Source organism: Herpailurus yagouaroundi, unplaced genomic scaffold, assembly GCF_014898765.1.
Source record: "Herpailurus yagouaroundi ecotype Mexico unplaced genomic scaffold, PumYag 196, whole genome shotgun sequence".
NCBI classification, from domain to species: Eukaryota; Metazoa; Chordata; class Mammalia; order Carnivora; family Felidae; genus Herpailurus; species Herpailurus yagouaroundi.
This window is the reverse complement of record NW_024412427.1, coordinates 18,507,117-18,518,207: the sequence shown is the minus strand read 5'-3', so window position 1 is coordinate 18,518,207 and position 11,091 is coordinate 18,507,117. Positions and strand designations below refer to the sequence as shown.

Here is an 11,091-nt window from a genome sequence, read left to right as displayed (position 1 = left end):
TTGGCTCCTTGGTGAGTCACAGAAGCTACACCGGTTGAGTTGATACACAAAGAAAAAAAACCTTTATTTGCAGCAAATAAGGAGATCACTTGGAATAGCTTGCAAAGCCATGACTCCCCGAGAGAGGGTGAATGGGTACCCTCTGTGTAGGATTATGATGAATATTTCCATAGGGAAGCCTTGTCATCAAATGTAGAGGCGGACATAAGGTCAAGCATGCGCCTTAAGGAAACATCATATACATACATTGTATGTTACGTAAATGAGGCTGGGGTTCATTCCTTGGGAGGAGATTTACCTTTAATGAGTTAAAGGTCATGGTAGATCGTTCCAGAGGTCACTCCATGGCCCATCTGTGCAGGCTGGAGCTGGGGTTTAGCTCAAAGGGTGCAGGTGGTCTGGGCCTGTGGGAGGTCTTGTCAAGGCAGTTGCTATCACCTGAGGGGTGGTTTTGAGTTTCACTGGCCTGAGATAAGAGGTAAGTTGAAAGAAGAGCTTAAGGGAAAATGCAAGACTATGGTTTGTGAGTACAAGCAAGTGGGCAGTAAAGGTCAGGTGTTGGGATCTAGCTGATGACATCACCACCTTTAAAAAAATTACAGTATAAAGTGAGATCATGTAGTGTTGATTTTAGATAATGAGGTACCATATTTCATTATGTAATCAAATAAGATGTTAATATTTTGTAATATTCAATATATATGGAGCTCTTCTGGAAATAATGAGTAAATCAATCTCATCAATGATGTTTTTAAAAAATAATAACATTCCACAGAAGTGGCAGGAGGAAAGAATGTTTTATATTCTACCTGAATGTCTCAATCAGAATGGGGCATATATGATGTAATCTAAAATATCTTGCACTATTAAAGAGTTTTTAAGCAAGGTTTTGTAATATGGCATCTCCAGGAGTACCTTCTTCCCCTGTGTGGGTCCAGGTTTTTCTGTCCTTATTCTTCTTCCAATCATCTAATGCTATTGGCTTGTTTTAGATCTTGTAGAAATTCCTCAACTTCCAGCCCACTGATGGCATCTTTCGAATCTATGTAATGCTTCTATAATTTCAACAGGATTTAGGGAAGGAACACAGACTGGGTCCATCAACTTGAACCATGAACATCGGCCAATAATAACTTGACTAAGTGGTGATCACAGGAAAACAAAGATCTATTACACACATTTAAAGGAAGCAAACTTGGGGTGAAGAAATCCATCGCTCAAGTATGACTAACAACAGAAAGAAATGATATAGACTCCAAGCTATTAAGAAATGTACAATAGCAGACTTCAGCAGATAATGGTACATAATTGGGAGGAAATTTTAAGTCTTTAAGAAATTTGGGATTAAAATGAGCACTATCAAAAAACCACTGCATCCTGTGCCTAACACAAAGCAGGCACTTGATAATTATTTATTAACTGAATGGGTGACATTGTCATTAGAGCCCTGGGATCTCATCCAAGCTCAAACATCAAATGTGGTCGTGAGCAATTTGATTTATAAAACTAGAAACTTTCTAAAGCTAGCGTTTATCCAGTACAAACGCTTTTTTTCAACCAACTTGCAAGACGGAGCTATGTCTTTAACTGCAAGAGTCCTTCAACATTCACTAAAAAGGTAGTTCTTTAATTGTCAGCACCTCACTTGATTTAAATGAAATCTGCTAACGTAATTTTGTATTAGAGGTTAACCAGAGGTTAACTTTGATGCCGGGCAGGTAACAGTTTAAGTTAGGTAAGTGGCAAATGCTGATTAATATTTCTGGGACCATCAAAGGAGAGAAAAAAACTTCACTTTTTTTTTTTTTCTTGTAGGGTCGATTTTTCAGAAAACAAAAAAGTACTACGTTTGTTGAGAGGGTCTTTCTTGCTTTAGGAAAAGTTCCTTTAAACTTTAATTTGCCTACAAATAACCTGGGGATCTCGTTAAACGCAAATTAGATGAGGGCTGAAAAGGTCCTGAGAATGCGAATTTGACAGCTCCCAGGTGACGCTGCTGGCTCTGTAATATAAACGCTCAAACATCTTAGGTCACCTAATTCTCGTTTTCAACTTTAAAGATTTGGTCCAAATGTGCTTGCTGTTTTGTAACGAAAGAAAGTTTCCAGAAAACCTTAGGCCTGCTAATTTCCATCACTTTTGAATGGCAAAAAATGCAACTCAGAACTGCGGTTCCGGCCTCCACATTCGGTCGTCCTAAGGCGGCTTCGGGAACCGACTAAGGAACGCGTCTAAGTCCCAAGCCCGGGTGTCTGCGCGGCATCCCGCCTCGGCTCGAGGTCTGCGGAAAACGCTCGCGGCGGGAACTCCGGGGATGCCCGGCCGCCCCCAGCCGCCGATTCCCTTTCCAGGAACGCGCGAGACCGCCCCCAGCGCGCGGCCGCCGATTGGCCAGGACGGCGCCGGCGTGACGTCACGCCCCGCCCCGCCCCGCCGCCCCTCCGGCCCCGCCCCGCGGGGTGGCCTGGCGGTTTGGTCTGGAGCAGCTGAAACCGGTTTGAGCGGATCCGCTTCCTGCCGCTCGGGCGCCGCCGCGGGCTGCCTGGGGGAGCGCTGGCGAGGCGCTGACGGCGGGCGCCGGGCATCTCGGCCCGCGGCCCTCGCTCTCGGGCGCAGCGGTAGCGGCGGCGACGGCGACGGCGCGGACCCGCGGACCTGGCAGGTGAGGCGGGCCGCCAGAGGCCTGGCCCGGCGCTCGGTACGGGGGCCGCGGCGGCAGCTCACGTGGCGGTGGAGCTGTCAGGGCGGCCCGGCCGGGGACGTGGCGGGGCGAGGGGTGGGCAGGGTGCCCCGGCGGGCACTGCCCACCCCCCTCCCGGGGGGTGGGGTGTGTGTGCAAACAGCGGCCTGGACGTTGGCGCCCGCACGTCGGTGGGCAGTTTCTGTTTATTCGACTTGTATTGTTTGCTGCCACGATTCCGCTGGCCTGCCTGGTGCTTAGTTCCCCTCTGAAAAATGTGTGAAGTCTCTTCCATGCAGCAGAAGGCATGGAGCGTAAGACCACCACGAGGAGACGAACTTAAGGAACGAAGAAACACAAATTGGCGCTGAAGTCGTTTGCGTACCCCTAACCCGCAGCGTGTCCCTCGCCGACCCCCTCTCGATCCGTCCATAAGTAATTCCCGGTGTTTTGGCGGCTGCTTGTTTTCTGAAATTGCCCAACCGCATAGTGGAAGGCATGCTTGTGTAATTCAGCTGTATTCCAAAAAAAACCCCAAAGTGCCTTGCTGTCCTGGGAAGAGGTTCCAGGAATAGACATCTGTGCTGTCCATGCAGTTTTGGGAGAGCTGCACCTTGTCGCCAAAGCTGTACTTTTCCCAGAGCTGTTCGGATTGCCTTGATGACTTCTGCGCCAAAGCCCCCCTCCTACCCCACTGCCTGCTTATAAAGGGAATCATGCGTGCATTCAGTCATGAATCGTAGAGAATTGTTTCATTTTGAGGCCGCCGGGCCGTGCCGTCTGATGCGGTGATAACGTAGAACAAGATCCAACCAAACAGGATGTTTCGACCTGATGATGTTTTCTTCATACTGTGCTGTGGGGCTCCCTGTGTGTCCCCAGCAGCTCCCCCCTCCGCTGCCCCTGCATGTGTCTCCATCTTGCTACATTTCTGACAGTTGTGACTTAGCTAAGAAGTGAATACAAGCTATCGGTCCTCTGTCAACTCCTGATGTTCTGGAGACGAGGAGTAAGTCAGGATGAAGCAAACAGGTCAACCTGCACATGGCCTCATCTGTTCTGGACTTAAGGACTAGGGAGAACCAGTATTCAGGACAAAGTAAGATTTAGGAAAAAGTTGTGTTCAGAAAAATAGTGACCACGAAAGAGGTCTTACAGCAGCAGAGTGGGTAAAATTTGATACTTACAGAATGTAGGTTGATGAATCAAATCCTTTTGTATGTAACTTCGCCAGGAAAAGTGTGTGGGTTATACGTGAAATAATACCAAGACCAAGTGAGATGGAAAACATTTGGAAGAGTTTTACTGCATTGTTTACAAAGTTGAACAAGGAATTAACCTGAGTGAAATCTCCAGAAACGCTTTCTTTTATAAAAGTCCATTCATGTCTGCATACATTTGATTAAAATATTGGCTCAACTGTACTGGGGTCAGAATAGTGGGGGGATCCTACGACAGGGTGAACAGAAATGAACTCTGAAAAACCTAGGCATTTCATATATTCCTTATGGCCAGTTATGAGGACCAGAGCTGCTGGCGTCTAAGAAAGAGCAAGACTTGGAAATGGCTTTTTTTTCTTTTTGAAGGAAAACAGAGATGTTCTTTTTGGCCAGGAAAACACACTTTAGCTAAAAATATCTATGACCTCAATTTAGCTCTAAACTAAATGTCCCTGTACCTTTGGTTTGCTTAACTATCCCTTTTGTTCCCCAAGCTGGTAAACCAGTAAGATCATGTGTTGGGATAGTTTATTTGACAAAAAGAATAGAGTAGAATTTATTTTGGCAGATAGTGTAAACTCTGAAATATTTCTTGAATGTAAATTGCAATCTCATATTTTACTAATTGCTTGTCTTTAAAAAACTATTAAAATAGTGTTAAATGCTACTCAAAATCTCAGATAAGAATACTGTTTTATATTTGTCTTCAAAAAGCGCAAAATGGAAGTTATATATAAAACAAATTGAGTTGGTTAAATAACATTTACAGTCAGCTCATACACATAAAAAGGACTAGGATTTTTCATCATGTTTTGTGTATGTCTGGAAGAGCTCCCCCCTCCAAGTTGGGGTGGTTTTTTGGTTTGGTTTGGTTTGGTTTAGGGTTTTTTGGCTTGTATGGAAGAAGAGTTGGTGAGTGTGTAAATTTTGTGTTCCATGACAGGACAGTATTTTACTTTGTCACTGTTTTGGTGGTAACTGGGTGTCAAAATTGTACATGCCAGTGCTGCACCAGAATTTTGGCCTCTGTCCACGATCAAGTAAACTGGTGTAGGAGCAGCTCCCCAGGCTTTTATTTGGTATGATATTAAATTGTGGGAGGAAGGGGAGTGGAAATTAAACCAGACTATAGGACTTTTGGCAATCCAAGCGGAAAATGATGCTTTGTTGATGTCCAGGGAGGTTTTTTTGGGTGGTATTTTTGTGGTTGTGTATATAGGTTTGTATAGTACCTTTACTGCAGCTGTTTACAGACAAGTTACTATGGCCACTCTTACAAGCAGCCTTAAGATTGAAAGTCAGTTTTAATGATCAGTTGAATTCTTTTATTAAATTTATTGTGTAAGTTCCCCATTTAATGCAGTAGAAATTTAGAGGTAATTTTGTACTCATTGTTGATTTTAATATATAGGAATAATTATATTTGATTTCCCTAAAATTGGCTGAAGTAGATATTTAAAAGTGATCAAAAATAGTTAAGTACCACCTATGTAATTATGTAGACGAGATGATGTAATCTTAGTTGAAAATTGTGACAGTAAACACTGGGTGAAAGTAACAATTCTAGGTAGAGATTGAGGTTGGTTATTCAGCAGTTTTGCTGGATGATGGGGCTTTTTGCTGTGTCTTTAAATTAATTCAGTTACGTAAAAGCCAAGCTCTTTTGCTAGCCTTGAGGTTTCTTTATATTACATGAATAATTAAATGTAAGAAGGCAGTGTTTCAGTCAACTAATTATTAGAAAAGGATTATTCCTACTCTTAGAGTTATACTCAGATTGATATGTCATGTTAAAGGAGAGCTAATAAGATGTTTGGATTGGTTGACGAGGGGGTAACAATGTAGAGCTATTTTTAGATTTAGAACATTCTTTGCTAGAACTGGATGTATATGCTTTAAATAGATCTTGTTTATTCTTAGACACAGAAAGTGGATTAAGGCATCTTAGAAATTATTTTGATCAAGGACAGGTTTTTCTCCAGTGCACGGTCTTGGGTTTTCTAGCTGAAATAGTAGAGTTATCAAATAGGGAATTCTGTATATAGGTGATATGACACCGACGGGTGGTCTTGCTTAATATACTTAACATTTGCGTCTTATAATTGATGAAAGTGGGATGATAAATAATACGTAGCTAACATTGAGCCTGGATTCTTGACCTTCATAGCAGCACCCAATAGATCAGCTTTCGCAAACTCAGCTATATTAATATTTGGAGCTGGGTAATGATTTGTGGAGAGCTCTTCCATGCACTGCATGTGTTTAGCAGCACTATTGGCCTCTACTGACTAGATGCCAGCAGTATTGCCCCTAGTGAGAACTGCTGCTCTAGATCCACCTTGACTTTGAAGTGTAGTTACTGGAGTAGCAGTGTTCATTAAATGCCCATCACATAGTTGTGCATGCGGTGGGGGGGGTAACAGAAAAATGAATAGCTGTGAAAATTACCTTATGATTTTTTAAATAATGTATAAATGCAAGTAACATTTATGCTGGTAAATTAATGAAATGATGCAGAGTAGAGCCATTGAAATTCTTTTAGGAACACATTGGTTCACAATGGTGAAATTCAGAGGGAGTTGGAGAAATTATGTGGAATATGATCTACCTTTGTGTAGAGTATGGGTTTTTTCTCTATATAAATTGTGTAACCCATTTTAGAATTGATATTGTATATATTTTTAAAAATCTATTTGTCATCTTCCCTCAGGTACTTAAATTAGGGGATAGTAAACAGACTGGTTTGGGTGGGGAAAACAACCAAGTAATTAAAAATCAACTAAAGAGAAAATGTGGATAGGACATCAAAGGCTTAGGGGTTTAGATTTCTATAAGTAATCAAGCTAATTTCAAGCCAGGGACATGAGGAAGAATATTCTAACTGACATAAATATATTATTGGGAAGACATTTAGAAGCCAAAACACAGGTTATAACGGATACTTAGGAGTTTGAATGAAGTTCAGACTGTAGACAGATAGGCATGGATGTAAGAATCAACAGGATTTGGTAATAGATTGCAGAGTCAACACTCTAAATTCCAGTCTATAGAACTAGAGTAATGACAGTCCTATGGTTAATACAAAGAAAATCTGAAAAGAATGATTTGTGGGGGAGGGTTGTGTTTCATTTGAAGTTATTAGTTACATTACTTAGAAGCAGAATCTCCCTCTTGTAGCAGAACATAACTAGTTTGTTTCAGTGAATGGTACTTAAGTTGTTCAGTTGTTTCCTTGTTATTAAAGTTGAAGCATTACCGAAGTAGAAATCTTTTCTTGAGCCAAGTTTTTTTCTATCTGTAGTTTTTTTGGGTTTTTTTGCTTTTTTTTTCTTCTTCATAACATGAGCCTTGTCTGGAAAGATAGGCTGAGTTCAGACCAGCTGCTTATCAGAAGAGAAAGTTTGTAACAAGAGAATCTTGAATCCTTAAAAAAAATGTTTGGACACACCTGTTTTGCAGTCTTTCTGGCCCATACACACAGACTAGGTTTTAACATTAGGCCCTAAAAATTGCTAGGTACTTCTTAAAAAGTCTTTATATGTAAGTTTACTGAAACCTTTTGCTCACAATTGAGATGTATTTTGGGTTTTTTGTTTGTTTTTAATTTGTTTCTTGGAGGTAGCTATCTAGAGCTAAGATTTTTATATACTGTAAATGACGTTTTCTCTTCTTCTTTCTAGCACAACATTCTAAAATAAATCCATCAGAATGACACCTTCTCAGGTCACCTTTGAAATAAGAGGAACTCTTTTACCAGGTATTGTAAAGTTTTATTTTAAAACAAAATTTTAAGTTAAATGAGCATTTTTCTTATCTGGAATGTCTTAAATATAGAGTTTGTTAATACAATGGGCCTAATTTTTAGATGAAGATACCTTTAGGGCTTGCCTGATGTCAGAAATGTGCTTGGAGTATAGTAAACTCATGAAAAAAACCCATACTTCCCCAAATAGTAAATATCTTAGTCTCATGTATTCCAAGAAAACTGTGAATGTATTTAATTTTCCATAGACAGTTGGACTATGATTTTTAAGTACTATGAAAATGAGGGAAGTTTTGCTAGTGCAAGAAGTTGGTGAAATAAAATTAGTTGGCTAAGATAACTTTGTTCCTTTTTTTTTTTTTTTTGGCTACTTGTATTTCTTGCTGTCTATTAAAGCAGTGTGAAATAATTTTAGTGTAAGCTAGCAAATCAAAACAGTATCATGCCTGGGATATGGATCTCCTTATTTGATATACTCTGGCTAAACTGACCATTTCTCAAATCTGTTAACATTCCTTCCCTCTTTTGGGGGCTTTTTCAGATTATTACCTCTGTCTGTATCTTTGACCTCCCTTCTCCCCTTTAACTCTCCCTACTCTAACCCCACATTTAGCTAGGTTAGGATCCCTGTGAAATTCAGAATTTTAGTACCTTTAAGATTTTATTTGAGGAGCGCCTGGGTGGCTCAGTTAGTCAAGCGTCCGATTTCGGTTCAGGTCATGATCTCACGATTCATGAGTTCGAGCCCCGCATCGGGCTCTGTGCTGGCAGCTCAGAGCCTGGAGCCTGCTTCAGATTCTGTGTCTCCTTCTCTCTCTGCCCCTCCCCCACTAGTGCTCTGTCTCTGTCTCTCAAAAATAAATAAATGTAAAAAAAAAGATTTTATTTGAGATCGATAGATTGTAACCACTGTGAAAATTTGACCTTGTGTTCATGCTGAGTGCCTGCACTTAACACAGTACCTGGCTCAGAGCTGGTGTAAAATATGTGTTCAAAGAATGAATGAGTGGTTCACTTGTGTATATCCAGTATCTTTGGTATAGCAGCCATCAGAGCAGTTGACAGAATGTGTGTTTGTCCAAGTTCAAGTCTTAGCCAAGAAGATCTGGTAAAGCTCCATCTCTGGGCAGGATTCTGCAGATTGAAGATTGCTAGTCAGCTGATAGGTTGGCTCCTTTGGGTCAGAAGCTCACCTCTAGTCCAGTTTGGAGCCTTCTCTATGGGTAGAAGACTGCAGAAGTGTATTGTACTCTCTCAGGGAATTGTTCACAGGCAGCTTAAACTAGGAGGAGGAGCTTGGCTCTACCAGGCAAATGGACCAAGCACAGAATTAGCCACAGAAGGGTCAGCTTGATGAGGGTCTCAATCTTAATGACTAGAGGAAAGATCGTGGTGGATGTGAATGTAGATGAATCTGTAGGTGCAAAAGAGAATATTTGTATTTAGCAACAGTGTTAATCTTTTCTTTTTGTATCAGGGAGGGTAGTGATAACCTAAGTTTACTGCAAAACAAAATCTGGTTACCCTAAAGGATTGGTAAGTATTTTGATGTGAAATCTCTATATGTAACCCCTCTGTGCTTGACAAACATGTATTTAGAACCCCGAAAACTCCTGAAGGACTATCGCACTTGAAACTTTAGTTAAGTTTTAGACAGTCCAAGCTTACAGAGTACTCACGCAGGTGGCTGAACCCAACTATAGTTCTTGTTTTACTAGAGTAGTGCCTAGAAGTTACTCAGAATGTGGAGGAGTTTGTCTTGAACTTTGTTCACTTGGGCTCAGTTCATCTTTTTCTTTTATGAATTTTAATTGTAGTAATTCAGAATGTATTGATACATAAGTCAAAGACTTCTTCATACTTCTATCCAAGAAGTTGTAGACTTTTACCGAATATACAAAATTCAGCAAATGTAGGCAATAGCTGTATTTTGGTTTGTCTGTTGATGATAAATGTTCAGGTAAAGCAGTAGTCATTATTTTAGTAAGGAAAATTAGATTTGTCACACTCTGAGTCTGTTTTGAGTAGTTTTTGTTATTGTTGTTACATCGCTGCTTTCCCATTGATCATTTTCTTGACGTTTAGTGTGCTAATAGCCACTGTTTGTTCCTGGAAAATACTGGTTACTATTTCTCTAGAATACTTAACATGCATTTAGTGTTTGCCTTTTTAAATTGGAAGCTGCCTTGAAGGTAGGAACTGATCACTCAGACTGATCACTCTGTCTTCTTGGTGCTTGTTATTGGCTCAGTTAAGGAGCTGAACAAACGAAGGATAGTTCATCCCTACACATCCCTCCTTTTCTTTGGCTTTGGTTCTGTAGAGGTAGGTCAAGTTAAGAACGCAGGGTCCAACACATGTCTCTGGTGAGGTTCCTCCATCTGCTAAAGGGGACTCTGTATCCAGGTGATCTAGTGCAACGGACTGTTCTTTTCTTCTTTAAACTGAAATTTGAAACTTTCTTACTTATCCCACTGTAACAGGTTGTTCTGTTTCTTTAGGAGAAGTTTTTGCCATATGTGGAAGCTGTGATGCTTTGGGAAATTGGAGTCCTCAAAATGCTGTGGCTCTTCTTCCAGAAAATGAGACAGGTGAAAGGTAAGCAGGAAGACAACAGTTGACAGAGTACTTGTGACATTCACATTATAAACTTAGGGGGTTTATAAGATACCTTCGTATAGTTTCCTCTTCTAGTTTTAATTTTTATCAGTTCTCACATGTGCCAAAGAGTGAGGTAGTTGTACAAGGTTGGTGGTAAACAAACAAGTTTCTCTGTTTCTCAATTTCTACCTCTCAACCGTTTTCAGCTTTTGGCTAGTTCTTTTGGTAGTGACTACCATTTTTCTAAATAACTGGCTTATATTGCTATTTCTTTCTTTTTTTTTTTTTTTTAACTTTTTTTAGGTATTACCTTTTGGCTCTCAGTACATATTCTTTTTTTTATATTTTTATTTTATTTTTTAATGTTTATTTTTGAGAGAGAGAGCAAGAGTGAGCACGAGCAGGGGAGGGGCAGAGAGAGTGAGTGAGAGAATCCCCAGCAGGTGCTGAGCTGTAAGCACAGAGCCTGACATGAGATCATGATCTGAACCGAAGTCAGATGCTTAATTGTCTGAGCCACCTAGGTGTCCCTCTCAGTACATGTTCTTGATAAAAGATCTTATTTTTGCTTTAGCCTATAAAATAATTTTCTGTAGCAGAGAGTGGAACAAGTATGTTAGCTAATGTACTGAAATGAATTCACAACCAATATTAAATACAACACTAAACTTAGCATGGGTGTATTGGTGCATTGCCCTAGAGAAAGGAGGGTCTGGGTACTGGTTTCAGTTCTGTAGTTAACTGTGATCTTGGGCAGATCTGATTTCTCTAAGCCTAGGTCACATCATCTACACAGTAAAGAATCATGAATGTCGATAAAGGTGGGA

At 40.6% G+C, this 11,091-nt stretch overlaps 1 protein-coding gene across 1 annotated transcript in view; it reads left to right on the top strand.

Annotated features, from left to right (window-relative positions):
• The first annotated feature begins 2,517 nt into the window (after positions 1–2,517).
• Positions 2,518–11,091, top strand: part of GPCPD1 (glycerophosphocholine phosphodiesterase 1) — a 50,692-nt gene continuing 42,118 nt past the window's right edge. The window contains exons 1-3 of the mRNA XM_040447627.1: positions 2,518–2,662; positions 7,581–7,657; positions 10,165–10,261. Coding sequence (XP_040303561.1) covers positions 7,609–7,657; positions 10,165–10,261 — 146 coding nt within the window. The 5' untranslated portion in view covers positions 2,518–2,662; positions 7,581–7,608. The remainder of the gene's footprint in view (positions 2,663–7,580; positions 7,658–10,164; positions 10,262–11,091) is intronic.